This window comes from Cardiocondyla obscurior, linkage group LG17, assembly GCF_019399895.1.
Source record: "Cardiocondyla obscurior isolate alpha-2009 linkage group LG17, Cobs3.1, whole genome shotgun sequence".
Taxonomy (NCBI): domain Eukaryota; kingdom Metazoa; phylum Arthropoda; class Insecta; order Hymenoptera; family Formicidae; genus Cardiocondyla; species Cardiocondyla obscurior.
The window spans coordinates 1,506,865-1,527,519 of record NC_091880.1 but is presented as its reverse complement, the minus strand read 5'-3'; the positions used below and the strand labels follow the sequence as shown (position 1 = coordinate 1,527,519).

General features: G+C 39.7%; 2 protein-coding genes across 5 annotated transcripts in view; one reads left to right on the top strand and one right to left on the bottom strand.

Annotated features, from left to right (window-relative positions):
• The window catches only part of Lbr (lamin B receptor), a 66,949-nt gene that overhangs the window by 28,712 nt on the left and 17,582 nt on the right, over positions 1 to 20,655 (bottom strand). The window lies entirely within an intron of this gene.
• LOC139109449 (monocarboxylate transporter 12) lies at positions 4,809 to 19,664 on the top strand. Of its 2 annotated transcripts, none has more exons than XM_070668509.1 (12): positions 4,809 to 5,093; positions 10,639 to 10,783; positions 12,729 to 12,933; positions 14,196 to 14,336; positions 14,443 to 14,631; positions 14,710 to 14,953; positions 15,061 to 15,262; positions 16,063 to 16,230; positions 16,392 to 16,614; positions 16,804 to 17,043; positions 17,248 to 17,373; positions 17,632 to 19,664. In XM_070668509.1, exons 2-12 carry the CDS (start codon positions 10,655 to 10,657, stop codon positions 17,784 to 17,786), a joined length of 2,022 nt encoding a protein of 673 aa, XP_070524610.1. In that variant the 5' UTR covers positions 4,809 to 5,093; positions 10,639 to 10,654; the 3' UTR covers positions 17,787 to 19,664. The 2 variants fall into 2 exon arrangements, with proteins under 2 accessions (XP_070524610.1, XP_070524609.1); XM_070668508.1 differs by having other exon boundaries at positions 4,810 to 5,093; positions 15,061 to 15,271.

Below are 20,655 nucleotides of genomic sequence, written 5' to 3'. Positions count from 1 at the left end.
TCGGGATCTAAAAGAATTAAGTGAACCTCACCTGTTTTCTTTTTTTTTTTTATTTAGAATTAAGGGAACTTGCCAAGGAATTATAAGACATAATATAGAAGAAGATACGATGAAGGGTTTTTAATCAATACGACGGCAGAGCCTTGATTTGATTATTATACATTTCTGACGGATAAAGAGCTTTTTTAATCAGATCCCAGATGCGGTTGTCCAGCGTCGAGCGAAAGCGTAAGCGACAGGTGGAGCGTTTAAATGCCCGACTGTAATAACGTGGCTGATGATTAGTCGATGTTACGAGGTGCCGTTCACGCGCAATAATAACACGCAATCGAGCGAATGAATTGTCAAAATGTTCGCCGGTTCGCGACGATGCCGGTCCTCGATTCTTGCGTAATGCGACACATATTGCCGTTACTGCCGCATTATTCTCTCCGCGTGCGAGCGCGAACAGAGGACGCGCGCGCCCTAACCGTGCATATGTTAAACATGTAATATGGTACAAAAAAAAAAGGACAAATGTATTAGGTGATGTTTATCGAAAATTGAAGAGAAAATTATGAATTTTTATTACTAAAAATAAAAAAAAAATAAAAAAAAAACCATTGCGTTGAGATTTATTTCTTGCATGCGTACCCCGTCATCTTAGAACATCAAGAGAGAAAAGAACGCGATATCGCGGCTCTAACTTGTTAATACCGACGTTACTTCATCTGCGCGTAATCAGCAGCTCGAAAATAATTTATTAGCGATAAATTATTGTATCATCGTGCGTACGTACAATTTCTGTCGCTTATGTTAGACGGTTTGATCTTTAACGATCTTTAACGTTCGGGAGAGAGGAAAGTCAGACTTCTGGCCGCTTTCTCAGACCCCAGGCTAATTATGCGGTAATGATATCGCTCTAATTCAGGCCCGTCAATTAATTCACTAAACTAGATGTTAAATCCACTTTGCGTCAAGCAAACGAAACATTATTACGGCGAGAGATCGGCGCACCGCGCAAACCGGAATGCGCCGGTGCCAGGAAGTGTTGCCGCGAACGAAATTATACACATTACGGATGTTATCCAGATGCAGGTGGTCACGGTACGATTCCACGAATATTTTTCATCGGAAATCGCGCTCTGCCTCCTTTGCCTCGCGTCTGGAAACGGGACCGTTCTCGCGGGATAAGACGAGCGCGCGTACTCCCGGGGCGTAGCGCAATTATGTTCCCCGGGCGTTCGATCTGGCACGGAGGGGAGGCCTCGGTAAGGGAAGAAAGAAAAAAAATCGTCTTAAGAAACGCCTCCGTTTCGCGAACCGCGGGAAAGAGGGAACTCTCGGCGACGATTCCTCGAGAGTGTTGTAAAAGCCGTGGAGAGAAAACGTAGATATTCACGTAGCTGAGGCATCGCAGTAACCGCGGAACTGTAATCAGCCGCATGCGAGATCGCGTACACGAGCGGCGCGTATCGACTTTTCGGAAATAAAGCGCGAATATCATTCTACGTCTTAAAAAAAAAAAAGAAAAAGAATTTTTTCGAGAGGTCTGTACCGATAAGTAAGTCGAATAAGAACTCGCGTTTCAGAAACGTATTCGCGCGCGTAATACGATCGACGCACCGAACGGCTGGGTGCCATCGCAAATTGCGCAAGTCCGGAAGCGCCTGCAGAAAGAAGAACGCATGGTTTTGCCCGGCCGATAATTTAAAAGACCGGACGTCATATGAGCCCATTGCTCGATGAAACAAAGCGGGTAAGGAGGAAATTAAAGATCGCATGTAAAGAAATTAATTTAGCTGCATATTAAATTAAATTAAAATCGCTAGCTATATTTAATGCCTTTTACGAAGTTTCTGTAAATATAATTCTTGTAATTAAGAGATCTATTGAGGAATAATTTAACAATCGCTGTATCAACGATCAACAAAATTGTTTAACGACAATACATAAGTTTTATTTAATAAGAAATTTATTAGCATTTATTATTTTATCCGGCGTGGAATATTTTGTAATTGCTTCAAGTGAAAAAGGATCTGCGAGAAGCATTTTACATATTAATAAATGCATTTATAATTGAAAGAGAAGTTATCTGGAACTATCAACTTTGTTTATGTGTACATTATTTTTAACTGGCTTAACGTAATTTGCTTAATTGCCGGATATCGCTTATCATTTATTATTATTCAAGAAAAACAACAAATTATCTTTTCTTTTTCTCTCGCTATTTTCCTCCATTTTTAAAACGCACAGAGTTGGGGCTCAAAAGAATTTATCTTCTCAGAAAAAAAAAAAACAAAAGAAAGAAAAAAAAAAAAGAAGAAAAAAGACGTAAATCAGTTTTGTGTTTACGAATGCACTAGACGATGTGACTGAAGTCACGACTGATGATCGAATCGTTGATTTAAAAAATCCGTGACGCCTCGGTGACGCCGAGTAATAAAGCGCGGATCGAGTCACGTCGAGAAAAGGCGCGCGATTTTGCGTAACGCGTACGAGTAGGTGCCGACACGCTGCCCTTTAACTTAACAACTTTCCCGACACGCGGTGCATTGCGTTAGCAATAGCGATCGGTCGTCCTCGCAACTCTCAGCTGGCAAATTATTATTACTCCACCGACGATTTCACGATCTACTCAAAGAATATCGTGCAGTATATCGAAATGAAAGAAACGCGGGGGCCGAGCTCGTAGGATTTCTCGCCGTCGTTGCATCACCACGTCGCCGTTATAATATTACCAGTTCCGCGCTCTCGGAAACGTCAAAAACGAGTTGCGTGGAGAGCCGCGCCTCGCGTAATCTCTCTCCCGGACTGAAACGGGTTATCGGGTAGCGTCGGCCTCCGGAATCCTTATCGCCGATCGACGGTACTCGCGCGATGAAGACGGCGCGGTCGCGCGACGTCTCGAGGGCGGCGTTTTAAAAGGCCCAAGAAGGGCTCTCGAGAGTCCCCGGAATAATTTTGCCGCTCTATTCTTTTTTTTTTTTTTTACCGCGAGTTACAAGTCACTCTTCATTCATCTGCAGTTGCTTCGCGATCTACTTGTTAGTCATGCAGTGACGAACGGCCCGTCGCTGACACAAAGGTTATTGTTTGTCAGCGGCGAGGCGAACGGACAGCTCATTCACGCGACGTGCGGCGATCGCGCGATTTCTGAAAGCGCGGCTCGTCGAAAGCATGGCACGCACGGCACGCGCGCCATAAGGTTAAACTTTGCATAATTGAAAAGGACACGTGAGACAAACGCTGCGAAGGAGATCCGCGTCTCGTTTAGTTACGTAGTGCAATTAGTTGAGAGGGTGCGGGGGAAAGGGAGAGGCGTGTTCGCGATTTATAATAAACGTGTCAGCGTCGTGGAATAAAAAAATTTGAAACGGAAAAGCGTAAACTTGACACTGATTACGACTTACGGAGCCTTTCTAATCAAATGGCGAGGAGAGAAAAGGTGATGGTAAAGTCCCACCGAAGGTCGTGGGATAGCGTAATTACTTTTCAGACGATACGCAGTTTGCGTGAGATACGAAAATATTATAAATAGTAATTCTATTAATTTTTCAAAAAATTTTAATATAACTTTAGATAAGAGAAACATGTAAAAAAAAAAAATTTGCACTGTATAAAATAATAAAAATTTTGAAATTTAGTGCGAGTTATTGACTTCGAGTTACAGGCTTCGATTTGTTTTCTTTTCCTATTAAATAACGTTGTAATTAATAAACAGCGATAAGAGTTATCGCCGTTATGTTAAACCGTATAATTTCATTCATATATAGTGCTTTTAATTATGCTTATGCAATAAGGCCAGATTGAAGGAACAAAGAAAGAGATGGAAGCGTTTTTGGTATTTAAATGAATCCTTCTACAAACGTTTTCTCCGTTTCCTGATGGAAATTTATTAAAAACAAGCGTCGCAGTCGCTCCCACCGTGAGACACGCGATGCATTATCGGATCTAGTTAAAATTCAGTAGCGCTCGCGTAATCAGAGGGCGATATCGGCGTACAACGGGCGGATGCAGCGCGATGCCCATTTCGATTTTTTTCGGTGACCTGCTTCGGGAATCGCTCGCGCGTTCCCCTAATTTATTACATTTCCTCGCGCGCTCCCGCCGGAATTCGGAATCTTGCGCGGCGGCCGAAATCGCATCTCCTTCGAGCCTGCTCTATTTTTACTTTGCGAAACGACACGGTTCACGATCACCTGACTTTTGCACGATTCCTCAGCATGATTCTGATACGAACGTGCGCGAGAGATAGAGCGGAGCGATCTGTCCAAGTCTCGGACCCGATGCGCGGCGTCGCGGAGAAATGACGATTCATCGGCGTGACGATTTTCGGCCGTGCTGAATTTTTCGAAACTTTCTACGAGCGTTGCATCATACCGGACGCCGTGACGGTGCCGACTCTGCCGTCTCGCGTTTCAGCGGATTGTTTAAAAATATCGCGCGGCGGAATTATCGTACGAATATGGGGTACAATTATCAGTCGCCGCGATTTCAGAGAGCTCCAGTTTATCGCTAGTAAGAAACTCTCCGCGTTCAATTTATTTAAAGACGCGAACGAAAAGAATTATTAGGCGATCGAAGCGGTCCTACAATAATGTCACATTTTATATTAACGTTGGTCTATCGGGAATCGTTTGTCAATGATAAGTCCCGGGAAAACCGAGGTAAATTTCGTATCGCTCGCGATCAGGGTATCCGCCGACGGCGCTCATTGTGCAAATAGCTGCGGAGAAGCGTCGCGGAGATTTCGCGGGGTGGGAAGGGAGGGCTGGGCCGGAGCGTGCGAAATGATATCCGATATTTGTGTCGGCGGAACTGATACTGGAGCAGTCTCGATTCCTCCACTTCGTGTGCCGCTGGCCAATCTCGCATCCCGCCGTTATCGCGGAAACGACCGCGAATTCACTGGGGTACCAGTCGTCGGCGTAACGTCGCGGGCCCCTCAGTTTCAACCACATCGCGCGCGGTTCTTCAGTGCACGCGGCCTCACGCACATATGCACACGCGCGCGCGCGTCCGCGTCTCGCCTTCGGGGTTCCCTTTTCCTCTCGGTAGGCTGAAACCTCTCGACGCACGTCGGTGACGGTGCAACTTCGCAGGGACCAAAGGTAAAAGAGCCCTGACGTTTAAATCGAGCGCGTCTTTCATTAAATTGTAAAAAGAAAAATTTTTTTTAATAAATAACCTGTAGTTAGAGCGGTCTAAAAGTGCGTCCGAAAGTGTCTAAACGAGGAAACCGTGAGGAGAAGGTGACAGAGAACCGGCTGGACCACGTGGAATCTAGTCCGCGAGTGGTTTCCGCGCCAATCGGGCCGCGCAAGCGTACACGCGCCGGCGCACGTGGCGGCGGGTTTCTTTTTCCGTCGTCGTACCGCCGTCGTTAACATTGCGGAAAATCGACGACGTCCGAGTGCCGTTAATTATGCGGTACACCCGCGTCGATAAACGCCAGCATTTCCACGCGACCGCTTAGCACGCTTATTTAAACGACACTGATCGGTCGTTCGTTGTCGGAAAACTCATAATTAGATCAGTGACGTCATATATCTAGATAAACGCAGTATTTCCTGTTGTATTCGCATATTTTTTACTGACCGGAAAAAAAAAAAACGTTATTTAGAGCAGATTATTTTATTCATTTTACTTTTTTTTTTTTTTATTTTATTGGCGCCAGAGCGAATGAGAGAAGTCAATGTCGTCATCGAAAAGGTCACGCTTTGACAAGATCGGACAGAACTTTTTAAATTTTGTTATCGAAAAAGTCAACCTACTGTGGACTCTTTTCTCTTTTTATTAGATAACAATTTGGAGACTTAAAAACAAACGCTTCAACATTTTTTTTACATTCTAAAGACAAATGTTAAACTTGTAATACTTGATATCAACAGCTGATGTTTTAATAAATTAAAAAAAAATTAATAAATACAATATAATAAAACATAATTTTCTCAAAACATTCGACCTTTCCTGTAGAAATTTTGATAAATTATTTTATTAATCGTTTTTAATTGTCTCCAAGATATTATAATAATAATAAAAAATATTTAAAAAACAAAATTAAGCAGAGAGCTTTGTTTACGTTGATATGATAAATGGCCCGAGGATTTCCGAAATCTAAATCGACGGCGTGTCAAGTGTGCTTAACGATATCGAAAGGAATAATTGCTAGATTGCATATCTGACGACACATATTTATCGATGTCGTTATTAATTAACACGTAGCATAACTCCGCGACTGTATATTTCGAAAGTGTCATCTGCACTCGCCAGTTATTTTTAGAACCAGAATGCCATTATATCAGACGCACGGCCTCACGAAAAACAGACACAAAGTTCACGGATTAAGACAAAACCTCGATGTATAATACAACGATACGAAGTACAAATCGAAAAGAATCATTCTCGGTCTTAGTTGGAAAGGCGGGAATGGAGAATCTATCTCAGTCGCACGAGCGGCCACGAGAGTGACCATGAAAAAAAATAACGATCTCGAACGCGAGTTCTTTTTCGCACGACTCAGGTGTTCAAAAGGAGGCTTCATGAATTCGGTATTCGTCCTTGCGAGCCAGGTGTTTCTTTAATGCCATAAAATTTAATCGCGCATGCCGAAACGCGAGGTCGCTACGAAATTAAGACGGTTGCAAGCACTTCTTCTGCATCTTTAAATGCAACAAAAATGTAATACGATTTTCTTTCGCGGCACAAGCTCTCTCTTCCTACTGCTCAATCTCTTACCGGCATTCGCATCTGCCTCGTTACGCATAAGAAATTAAATCTAAAAATTAATCAACAGCTCGAACGTCATTTCGTTCCGTTAATTAATATTCTCGCGCGCACCTGATAAGTCTCAACGCGCAGATGTTACGTTACTTCGCTGCATACGTGTTTAAAGACACAAAGGCGCGATGAAAACAAAAGCTAAATTTGGAAATGAATAAAGTTCTCGCATTAAGATATATTTAGCCGCGATATGTCTCTTTCCTTTTCTCGACCCAAAATAAATTTATCTGCCCCCGACAAATTACTTGATAAATTTCTTTTTTTCTTTTTTTTTTTTTCTTTTAACCAAATGTCAGGTTTTGAAACACTGAAATACATGGCAAAGTTGCGCTGCAACAATATTATTTCAGAGCGTTAAAATAGAATCGCGGAGTTTGTCCTTAATCTAATACGGCTCGGGGGGAAAAATGTTTGATGACTCGTCGTCGTAGAACAAAGAGCAGAAGGAACACGTCGGGAAACTACGTTACAATTCGCAGACACGGTTTATTGGCCCATTCGGAGTTATTTTTGTAACGTTTTAATCCAGCTTTTCAGCCGTGCGTTATCACGAGACACTAACAATCCTTGTAAATAAATGTAAGCGAAAGAAGCGAGATAAGTTCTCTCTAGCCGTCAATCACGCGGCAGGTTGATTAATTTTTCTCTATCGCGGTAATAGTCATATCAAAAATACGCTAGACGAGCTCGAAAGTACAATCTCGATCTTTCAAAAAAAAATAAAAAAATTAAAATTAAAAAAAGTTTAATTTCCAATTCCTATAAATTTTTCTGCCAAAATACAGCATTAAACCGTAAATTGCTATTTTATTATTTTATTCCGTTCTATCCATATATCAATATCCATTTCTCAAGCTACATTCACGATACAAATCAAACAATCAATCAACCAACAAATTTGGAGCAGTAAACTTTTCCGATGATGCCGGCTGAATTTAAAAAGATCACCGCGAGATTGATAAAAATCGCGACGCTTCCGGGTTATTATTAGCCATATCTATTTAGGAAGCGTGACCGAAATCTTTCACGGACGAATCAATCGATATCACTTTACCTTTCTAATATTTCGCTTTAATAATACGAAATTATCGTGCCGTTACGCAGTGCATCCCACGCCGATGTTCGCATTATCGCGTGGTTTAAAAATCTAAAACGTCAGAAAGTATCGCAGTCTCTCAACGGATCGTGCTCTCATCGTAATATCGTAATAATGCACAAACAATTCACTGACCACCCGCAAAAGAATCCGTCTCGAGTGGCGGTTGGGGGCTTCTGCGACAATGTTTGCGAAATTCCAAAGAACGATAAGATCGCTAGGCTCGCGATAATTATGTTGTTGCAAATGTAAAACGGCCAACCGCCAGCTGGCGTAAACGTCAACGTTTATCGAAGTGCGACTCGGCGAGCGGAAATCGAATTTTTACGATCGTCCGAGGTATCATTGCGTGCGGAAAAAACTGAGCGAAAAGAGACGCGAAAGAGTCAGAAGACCGTGAAAATAACGGTAGAGGCGCAAACCTGCTTTATGCAATCTTTTAAGCGTGTTTTACGAGAGACTACGCAAAGTTTGGACACGTCGCGGATCTAGGAACCGATTCGCTTCGTTTCTAATCCCCCGCTGCACTCGATCAGCTGCTTGGACGAGGGGATCTTATGAAAATCTATAACGGCCGTAAAGTAAGCCCGCGGTAAAGAGACATTTTTTAGATTCTAATAATAAAGTATTGGCCGAGAGGACCTTTCCCCCGGCATTTCGCGAAGAAAGGTAACGACTGTTGTTCCTACTTCTCTAAATCTTCCCTGAATTACCGTAGTATTTTCTCAAACGTCGAGGCGCGATTGTAAATAATCAAATTGCTTCCTTTTCGTTCAATAAAGAATTTCTGTAATTTATACGCTTTATCTAATTCGTACATCTGATAAAATTTATATATCTTTGGAAAATACTTCAACATCTCTCGAAAGTTTTATGATAATATCGTTGTATAGATAAAAGTTGAGAGAAACGGTGCTCCGTACGGAAAACATATTGTGTAAGAAACGTGTCGTCCCTAATGCAAAACAATAAAATTCACGTCGCCGCCGACGGTAACGCGTTTGCGGATTAATTATCCTCCCGTTGACTTCCGCGATAATTACTCCCGTTATCGATAAAAATCTTGGACGCTGTACTTCGCGTTCGCGATTACATTAGAATACATTAAGTAGTTCCATATTTTTTTTTTTCCCCTCCATTTTTTATAAATCGATCGATTACAATGCCGCATTGTCCGCCTAGCCGTTAAAAGTGCGCGGAATTAATGAGGTACGTCTCGCGAAGTCGGAAGCGAGTGCGTATTTATTTTTCATTTACAGGAAAACGTATAGCGAGCTCTCCTACTTTCGAGCACGTCGTTTCGCGAACGGTCCCAGCCGCAGTTATCATCCCGAGTATCGATCCGCTCATTATTCCCTCGCGGGTGATAATACCCCTTTGAAGTGGCGGCGCGTAATTTATTATTGCCGATCGATTCGCCACAATCGCCTCACGTGGTGATTGTGACGACGCGTAAAATCGCAAAGTTCCACGCTGGCCGTTTTTATCGCGGAAAATAAGTACGCGAGGGTATCTGCCCAGCCCGACGTCTACCCGGGGCATAACTTATCGACGAGCCGATGGAAGCTGCATTGTCCGTCGCGCGCCCGATAATGATTTATCGCGGCGTTTGAAGAGCCGTAATCGTCCGGCAGTTACAAGAACCACCCTTGTTACTGGAATGGCGATTATCGCCCGCAATTGTTGCGAAGACGCACGCTCGCGATTACCTCGTTTCCTCGCTGTCCTAATTACCCGGCTCTTTGTTGAAACTGACGCGCGGGTCTCCTACGTCAAAGCAGCGCGGCAATGATATCTCGCGCGTAAACGCGAAACATGCACGATGGAACACGTGACGTGTCAGTGCAAATCTTTGCGGATCGAATTTTGTATTAAGCAGGGAAAAACGAACGAGTAAAGTACAGTAAATATTTGCGAAATAAGTTTTCAATATTATTCGAGCAATACCGAGTCGATCGTGATAAGGAACTAGTCTATTGTGCAACGCCAATCAACGATGTAATATGCAAACACGATAATAATTTACATTCTTATCTGTAATCAAAAGTAAGGGTGCTACGCTTCTGATTATATCTGAAACGACATTTAAGCGTTGAATAAGCGACGGATCTGGATTTTACATCGTTGTGTAAGTTTTCAGAAAAAAAAAAAAAAGACAGAGAGAGAGAAAATAAACGAGAAGTTAGTCAATCGGTGATAAAACTGGTGTCGAAATAATAACTTACAAATACGCGTGACGTTTTAGACACAAATATTTTGCTGGATTTATCTCATTGCCAATTTATAAGCCGTCGGATGCAAGATTCGCAAGGTAGATTCGGCACACGAAATGCGTTAAGTATTATCGAAATTCTGATTTCACTGTCTCATCGTCAACATCCACCTATTCGACCGGTCAAGCCAGATAAGCGAAATATTGCCGAGCGATTATTTTAATCTTTTCGCAGGAGATCTCAAGACTTATCAAGCTAAAGACTGATTAAACTCATCGATTAATTTACCATCTATATCTTCTTAATCAGTGAACTCAACCCTGTCGCATCTCGATAAAGAAAAATTGATTCCAAAGAAATTAATATAAAAATAAAAAAGAAAAAGCTTTCGAAAAGTTGAAAATTGTCCAGAAGTTGAAGCTGATTTCCCCGTCTCGCTCGCTGACGTTATTACGTCTATAAATTTTCAGCGGTCCCTATCAGCGTTAATGATTTAAATCAAGCGTATGTTTGCAGTTCTCGTTTGACACGGTGCAAGTGACGTTTCGCATGGGCATGTTTCAGATATTCGAACGGGACGATGTCGGCGGCGGTGGGCAACGAGGAGGAGCACGCCTCCGACGCGAGCAAGCTGCAACAGAATGGTCTCGAGCACAACAAGGGCGAGGAGCTGCAGCTCGAGGACATCAATGACAACAACAACGACGAGGTGATTTTCCGCGACATTTTCTCGCGTGGAACGTGGGTGTGACAAAATGCAGAAGCTGCGGGGAAAAAAAAAAAAAAAAAAAGAAATCACGCGCCGCGTGTCGCGTACGCGCGCAATCAGTACGCTCGTGTCGAGAACGACGGACGGATCATACGTCGCGAAATTGCGATATCGTCTTATTTGCGACACATAATGGACTCGATAGTTGCCTCGCCGTGGGTCACGCAAGGGCGGACACGCGTGCCCGATTAAACTTTGTTTTTTTTTTATTTTTTATTTTTTTTTTACACGCCTGCAAATTAACTGCGCGAATAATGCGAATGACGATAAAGTCGATTTTTGCGTTGCGAACAAACGCGCACCACCTTTCTAAATAAGCTTAGAATTTTTCGGACAAAGAGCTTTCCGAATCCACGTGTCTGCGTCGTTATGAATCGCGTAGGAAAAGTGCGCATATCACCGAGTACGAGAACAAAGACCTTAGCAATTTCTTGAACTGTATAAATCGTAAAAAAAAAATTGCCTCGTGTATAGAATGCATTTTATTTTTTTTCTTTTCTTTTTTTTTACGGCTGTGCAATCAATCGTTGAGAATACAAGAGCTGCGAAAAAATATCGCGAACGGCTTTTCTTTTTTATACATTGTATAATGACGGTATGCGATTATAGTACAATTGCATGCTTTGTACGAGTTCTTTCTCAATCGTTAAAAATATAAAATTATTGCGTTCGAAGCAAGAATAAAGTTTTACTGATATTCTTTTTTTTTTTCCCCTTCGAACCGTATGTCGAAGGCAATTTGCCATCCGCGGCAAATCAACATGTTGGGCGCGCACGGTTTGATGGTAGATTGATAACTTTTCAAGTTTTGGGTCACGAAACGGCCGAAATATTGAAACCAGACTCTCGGCGACTTTCTGGCCTTGACTTTAGGTAGGTATTACAGTAAATTGCTAGCGAGCGAATCAACTCGGTGTTGAAATACTAAGAACCTTCGCGAATTAACCAATTTCGTCCCGCGTTTCTCCGAACCAGCATCGATATCGTATTTTCTCACAAGCGAGAGAACAGCCATCACGTGATGATTATCATCCTCAAAATTTGTCAGTAATTGAGATACGAATTGGATCAGGGTCAACGTTAAATAAGACATTCACTTAAAAATATCTACAATGTGCAAGTTCTAATTTTCTGAAACACTGCAAATAATTAAATAAATTTGAGCAATAATTTCCGTTTATAATTAATTTATAATATATTTAAGTTTATAATATAATTAATCTTTTAAATTTTTTCTTTTTGGTTTGTTGATAATGGTAAATAAATAAAAAAATTTTTTTGTTCATATTTGATCTATAATATTTGCATGCTTTTTGTTAAAGCTTTGCTTTGTTTCTCACTTAAAGCCAACGTACAGCACTTGCACAAATTTCCATACTAATTAAAAGTCACAGGTCTCTAATTTCCATTATTGCGCTCGTCTACGTAAATCTAACGCTCGCAGCAAGTTGATCGTATAGTATAGTCTTTAGAAAGCTAAATCGGATTTCGATTATTTACCAAATGACTGTCGGTTTCAAATATTTTATGTAACTTCTACAATTTCTTGTTGTCTTTTTTACTTTACAAATCTATTATACTCTAACAAAAATAATACATTCAATATTAACACAAAATAATCTTGCCTTCTTATTAATATGTAAATTTCAAAATAAAATCCATTTAATTAACGTATATTATATTATCGAAATAAAAGTCTTTAATTAATTTAGAATTGTTCAAATTTATTTAAAAATTTAAAAAAAGAAAAAGAGAGAAAGAGAGAGAAAAAAAATTGCAGCATTGCGCAAAACCAGTTGCTTTTGATAAATCTATATAAACAAGCCACTCGTTTATGTGAAATGCGAGATAATTATTGTAAAAATTTTATTATCTCTGTTAACAGACTATCGAAGTGGAAATGGTCGTACCACCTGACGGAGGATGGGGCTGGGTGATCGTCGCAGCCTCTTTCATGTGCAACTTTTTCGTCGACGGGATTATTTTCAGTTTCGGCGTCTTCCTAAATGACATCGCGGACGCGTTCTCGGTGTCGAAGGCGAGCGTCGCGTTCGTCAATTCGTTACAGAGCGGATTTTATCTCATGGTCGGTTAGTAATAACGCGTATGTAATACTTCACAGCTGATTTACGTACGCTAGTATGTGTTAAAAAAAAAAAAAAATACGTATCGCTCAATCGGGAAATTCTTTCACGCGCGGGGGTTCGAAGACGGAATATTTTGTAACCTCGAGATTAATAATTCTTTGGCGTATTAAGTACGCGATATTGACGCAATACACTTTGTGCAAGACACCGAAAAACGTACACGATAAGAATAGCCGTATTTCTGATGAATATAAGCGGCTGATAAGTCTGTTTGTATAATACGACTGTATAATATTCTCGCGTATGGAATCTTCCTGATACATATCGTGTCGATAAAGTCGCATATTGTATAATGTACACTTGTGTTCGCAACCGCGTTAGCATCGCAATAAGTACAGTTCGTATGACCAGCTCCCTCAAGGCTTCTCGCAATGTAAATAGGAACATTAAATATACAGGAACATTTGATGTACGGTTTAATCGTCGGTGATCACCCGGCGACGTTTTCGGCGCTTCAATTATCTCAAGTTTCATAATTACGCCGATGACACGTAACATATCGCGAACTTTTTATGCACAGGTCATCCATCATTTATTTTAGCGATGCAGACGCGTGGAAAAATTGTGGTTAATTACTCGTGATAATAAAGAGCGATACGAGTTATAATTTACTCTTAACGTTGAGAAACTTGTTCGTTCCAGACCAAGGAAATTAGAAATTATTTACGCCAGTTGTTCGCGCGGCTGCTTCCATTTTGTTATATTTCTATATTATATATTGTTGCTATTTACGCGCGCGTGGACATTTTATTAATATTATATTAAAATTAAATTGATTGAATATTCCGATTATATCACGCGTATAAATCCACGATATATTTTTCTTAACGAATTTCCTTCTGAAGTACTCGCAAACTTGATACATTTTTTTAAATACATATCGCGTAGTGTTTTCGCGTTAGCAGCATCATAATAATATAATAGAATCACTTGTACAAACACGCGGCGCGTATGTCATACCTACAACAAGCTCGCTATTATACTGACGACATTTGTGCTAAGTTGCCGGTAGTCGAATGGTCAATATGCACGGGAATTAATGCGCTCGTAAGTAAAAGAAGAAGAAAAAAGAAGAAAAAAAAAAGAATATTAGAATCGCAGTGATAATCGGAATGTAAAGACAAATCGTACGTTTCTATTCGGGATGTTTGAAAATTCGCGATCGTTAGCGAAGCAACGTCAAATTAAATTATTGCTTTTCTCAGGACCCTTTGTATCCGCCCTTGCCAATCGATACGGTTTTAGACTGGTGGCGATATTAGGAAGTGTGATAAGCTGTATCGCCTTCGTCCTCGCGTATTTCAGCCCGTCCATCGAGTTTCTTTACATTTCTTACGGCGCTATCGGTAAGTTTTCTAAGACAGATCGGCCCAAATGTTTTCCAACAAATAAACATAAAATTCCGCGCGCAAAAAAAAAAAACGTGTTCAATTAAATCTTTCAAACATTCAGGTGGGATTGGAGCGGGTCTGATATACGTGCCGGCCGTGATAACCACGGGTTTCTATTTCGAGAAGTGGCGAGCTTTAGCAACGGGCATCGCGGTATGCGGCTCCGGCATCGGCGCATTTTTACTCGCCCCGCTTTCAAACATACTCGTGCAAACTTTCGGCTGGAGAGGAGCCTTGCTGTGTCAAGCAGGTGAGCCGACAATGGGATCAACGGTTTGACATTTGGCTAACGGAAGAAACGGCTTACGCGACTTTTTTCGTTTTTCAGGCATGATGCTGCACTGCGCGATATTCGGCGCGATGTTCCGCCCTCTGAAGCCGACTAGGATTAAGGTAAAGAACACCCCGGAAAACGCCGCGCTCGAGGTGAAAACCGCCCTGATGACGAAAGGAGTGTCCGCGACCTCGTTACACTGCGTGCAACCAAGCAGAAGCGGTTTCTTCGGCACGAACAATAATACGCAATACCCGACCGCGGCAGAGCTCCTCGGCAGCAGCCCTAACATAGTAAAGTAATAGATACGGAAGAGTTCACATTGACACCTAATTATCGAATTATTATTACTCTTAATTTTTTTTTCAACGAGCTAGTTTTCTCAACAGACCGGTTTCTGTTCAGCGCATCTAAGTCCCTACACTCGCTGCACAAAGTCCACGTGGAGGCTCAGAACTTGGACAAGAAGATCAGCGCTTCGGAGAAGCGATTGTCCGCGCCAATATATCCCGTGGACGGCACAGATTTGGAGGGTATGGATAACGAGGAGAAGATCGCCGAGGAAAACAACCTACTTAGCGGCGATTTAGACCGTCTGAATGGAAAGGTACCGACGGTAAGATTGATACACGAAAAACGTATTTTTTTTTTTTACAATCATATAAGAATGGAAAGATTGAACAAATAAATCGGCTGCACTAAAAAAAATTATTTAATTAAAAAAAATATATTTAGTTGAATACGTTCAAATAAATGTTTATTTAAAATAAGCAAAAATATACATATTTAAATTAGTAAAATATATTGTCTATTTTAATATCTTCGCTTATTTTAAATTAAAATTTGTTTGAACGTATTTAAATAAATATATTTCTTTTAATTACATAATTTTCTTTCTTAGTGTGTAATCATTGGATTTTACATTAAAATTATAAGGGAAATAAAATATGTTGTAAACTGTGCTGGCAAATAGCAAGTAATAAGTAAACTATTTATCGTAATCTTTAGAACATATGATCGATTCAGATTAGATATGAGGTAAAGAGCTATTTATTACGGATACTAATTGACTGATCGACTGGTCGACCGAACAAAAATTGCAAAAATATTTAAATAATTATACTTGACTCGAATTTTTACGAAATTCGTAAAATATATATCTAGGTCGCGTAAGTGTGAAAAAGAAAAATGCACATTTATTTTTGCCAAGAAACAAAACTTAGGAAATTCGCGGCTACGGGTGCCAATTCTATGACCTGGAAAATCTCTTCCATCAGTTATTTTCGTAAACAATTATGTTTCAATGTCGTAACAAAAGAAAAGTTCGTTATCGCGATATCAAGTGCAAAAGACAACGGGAAGCGTTATTCTGGAATTACTACGAGAACATAAAAATCTACGTTTTAGATTCGTCGACATACGATTAGCGGCAGGCGTTTGCGAGCAGATTCGGAATGCAGCCAAAAGTCTCTACGAATGGGCAAACGCAATTCGAAAGATCCACAAAGGCCATTCTACAGAGATGATATCTTTTACGGCGGGTCTTTGAACAGACTTTCTCATTATAGATCTCAAGTAAGTTTCGATGTAAAAAATATATTACGCCCTCCCGAAAATGTATAATTAAGTAATAAATTAATTTAAAATTAAATTTGTCGTCGCGGAATTTTTTGGGATCGCGGGAAAAGAAAAAAAATTGTTTTACTTAGGATACTAAAAGGATGACGATTTTATAGCAATCGTCGGTCGGCTACCACATGTCAGTGACGCGACTGCCTACGGCAAAAGATGTGGCGGAAGAAGAAAGCGGAAGTTTCTACCTATGTCCGGAAAGCGTGCGGCGAATTCTTACCACGATGCTCGATTTAAGTCTTTTAAAAAGTCCGTCCTTTTTAATATTAGCGGTCTCCGGCGGCCTCACTATGATGGGCTTTTACACGCCCTTCTTGTATGTAGCAGGTATAATTATTAATTTACCAAATATGCGCTTTCGCGATTCTTTTTCCTTTTCCTCTTTTCAATATTAAAAGAGCAACGTTGACAAACATCTTTTTTAATTCTCTCTTCTATGTCTATATTGTATATCTATATTTTATTATTACGTGTATTGTTTCAAGAAATCTCTCACTTTGTTTATCTTCCGTACAGATCGAGCAATGAAGGCAAACATTGATGCCTCTTCGGCAATGTTCCTTGTTTCGGTAATCGGTATCGGTAACACTATCGGACGTATCGTTTGCGGCTTAGCAAGCAGTTTACCAGGTGTTAACGCTCTAGTCGTGAACAATACTTTTATCAGCGTCGGAGGTTTAGTAACTATACTTTCTGGCCTTTCTCTAACCGAGGGATATCAATTCTTTTACGCGGCCAGCTTTGGCCTCAGTATATGTAAGTAGAATAAGAGCTCTCTTAAAATTCTTATTTTAAAAAAAGAAAAAAAAAAAAAGAAAATGTTTATTAATATGGTGACGCAATATTTCAATTCAATAATTTGATTAAATTAATTTTAATTAAAGATCTGCAATTTATAATTTATTAATTTAATTTAGATCTGCGAATTATATCAAAATTTCTTTTTTTTTCTTTTTGCAGCCGTTTTTGCTTCCCTCAGATCAATCCTCGTTGTGGATCTATTAGGCTTAGAAAAATTAACAAATGCTTTTGGGCTACTTCTTCTCTTCCAAGGTGTGGCGGCGACTGTCGGCGCACCTCTCGCAGGTAATTAGAATGATATTGATTATCGGTATATCTAAGAACGTAAAAAGTCGCCGGCAAAAAATTCGATCGGCTGATTTATGATCGCAGGCTTTCAAAGCCGGCACCTGCTCGTTCTAGAGAACGACGTAAATTCTAAGATATCTCCTGACTAATGCCGTTTATTAGAATTATTCATTAATACACATAAATTTTTATTGTGATAATAATTTATAAATAAGAGAAGTCGGCTCGATGAATAATATTAACTCGTGCAAACAGGTGCATTCATGGATGCGACCGGGAGCTACGACGCTTCGTTCTACCTATCCGGCAGCTTGATGCTAATGTCAGCTGTGATCTGTTATCCGCTAAAAAGAATTAATACGTGGGAGAGGCGTCAAAAGTCGACCGCGACAGAACCTTCAGCGTCCTGATTCAAGACGCAAAATCTGTGCCTTACTCTTCATATACTCCACGTGCGTGCGTTTTATTCGCGCTACATATGCGTTGTACATATTAATACATCGTAATTTATAGCGAGCGCTCGAGCCGAGAATAATATAATTACGCGGAAAACGACCGATTTCGCGCGTACAATCGACAGGAACGACCGATCGCGTTCGAGAAATAGCTTTAAAAATAAAATCCGATTACGCGCTTGGAAAATATTCTCATTTTCCAGCAAGTGTAAAATAAAACAAGAGAAAAAAATGCTTTCCATACGCTCGTGATCCTCGTTTGTCGAAAGTATTTTTTATAAACAATACAAAGTTTTATTGCAAGCATTTATTATTTTAAAACAGCAGTTGTCATTTGAAAATAAAATTATCGCTTGTAATTTTAGAAACTATAACCAAATTTGCAATTATGATTTTTAATTACGATTTTATGAAAAAAAAGAAAAAAAAAAAAACAAAAGAAAAAACCTGGGTGTATCAAATGTGTGTATACATGAATATTTATCAGTGCTTTAAGATATAATGACGTGTCTTCTTATCTATGTTCCTAGGCTATCTGGCCTGGGAATATGAATAAGGTATCTGGTTACGTCTCTAGACTTTGAATAGCTCGGATACCTTGGCAAGGCCAACTCTCGTACTCAGTTGTGAGCCCCTGAAGATGTTAAACTTAAAAAAAAAAAAAAAAAAAAAAAAAGAAAAAAGTCCTATCATGCTATTCTAAAATATATTTTTTTGACACTAACTTTGACAGTTTAATGACGGTAAGAAATTAACGGCAAATAATTAAAAATTATTATAAAACAATATAAGTCTAATAATTACGGCGTACATAATTATTAATTTGTCATTAAAAACTCAGTGCTCGCAGTTAATTTCGTCGATTTTAAACAAAATATTTTAACAAGGAAAATTATTCCGATCAAGTATTCTTTTGACACCAAGAGGATCACGAGGTGAATACGGCGCGATGATTGAATTCGTTATGAATTAATTGTGATTATTTGTATTTTTTGTTTCTTTCTTTTTCTTTTCTTTTTAAAGTTTCTTACGGAAGAAAGTAAAATTAAAAGCTATGTTGATATTTTAATTAGATTAATGTTGTATATTTTAACTCCCGTTGTTGAATATGTTGTAGAATATTATATTGAAACTGAACTGCCACATATATGCATCGCGTAGCTTTAAGGTAATAAGATTTTTAAAATAAAGCATTTGTTTCATTCATGGCTGTATGTTCGAACGAAAATTAAGCGTTATACCCGCGCTCGTCAAAAGACATTTGTACTTTTGCACGCGAATGAGTACGTAATCTCATGAAATGCGTATTTCTTCCGGTATAATCTTGTTACTTTATAAGGTCACTCCATACTCTGTTTTAAAACTGACTGAAACTTTCGCTGCTACATTTGTAATTGACATTTTTTGCGGAGCTTATTTTAATTAAGGTATCTCGCGATAATAAAATGTCGCTTCTTTAGCTTCTTTTTTTTTTATCAAAATACCTGATTTATTATATTCTTTAAAATCACGCAATGCGAAATTACAAAGCATCAAGTCAGTTTTAAAACTCTTAATTAGGACAGAGTTGTTAACGGTTTGTTTACTAGGTAAGAAAATTGCTCAAAAATGTAATCCGTTCCAGTGTTCCTAATTATTAATATATGTTTAATATACATATATTACTATACAAATAAATGTTATATTTTCGTAAAATACGCGCAGAGTATCAGGAATGGATTGTGCAAGACAGTTTCATTCGTGCTAACGAGACGTTTCCGTTGGCGAAGATATGTACAATAAATTTGTAAGTTAAATTACGTAATAAAAGTATACTATCAAACAAATAAATAACTGTGTCATTTCTTTGTTTCTAATCTCCAACTAATTTTCTTTTTTTTTTTTAACAAAAACATCCTTTATAATTTTAGTGACAAAATATAATTCTAATTATATTATTTATTAAAAATTATACTTCGTCGGTAAGATAAAATGTTCAAGTACAGAAGTCAGTTTAAACGATCTAAAGCAAGTACGGGACCGACCCGATGATAGAGTAGCCCGCATGTTTAGTGACAGGCTCTTGCCAATGCGTCAAAGTCACAGAGTTCTCTCTCCCGCGGGGATGTGAATCACCCGCGTCGACGTGCGAAATCGTGAATTATCGCGACGCGATGTAGCTGAAGTCTCGCCCGTAATGCGATATTCCGCGAGTACAAACATATTTACCGCCGGCAAAATAACGCATCGCCGTTGCGCACCGCGCGCAAACACCGGCGCAAAAATGATATAGAAGTTATAATATTGTTTTTCTCGCGCTACTCGCGATCAAAGTGGTACTGGGCGTGCCGGTGCCATTTATCGCGGAAAACCGAATGCCAAGTAAGAACTATTTACATTGTTTGGCGAGACGCGGGGCTGGCCGCATCTCCGCCGCAATTTTAAGACAGTGCAAGACGTGCAAGACAGCCTACGGAAACTGATGAAAGTTTTAACATCAGAGGCGAAGCTGGATATACACGGAAATGCAAACTAAACTCATATTTGTTCGTTCTCGCCCATCCGTGATAATTTATATATTTATTTCACGTGCAAATAATTTTCTTATCGCGCTTTGGTTTTCCTTTTTCTATGCTTGTAAGAAAATCTTTTTAATAATAAAATACGCGGTTAAATTATATTTTCAGTATTCTTAATTTAAGTATTTTCACGCCGCTATTCGTTTTTTACAGAAATGTGTTTGCCTTCAATTATCTCCTTTGACAATTTATCATGTCGCTCCGATAAATTAGTAGGAGACGTTCGGATGAGTTCTACCGCGTGAACAGCCATAAAAGCGAATTGC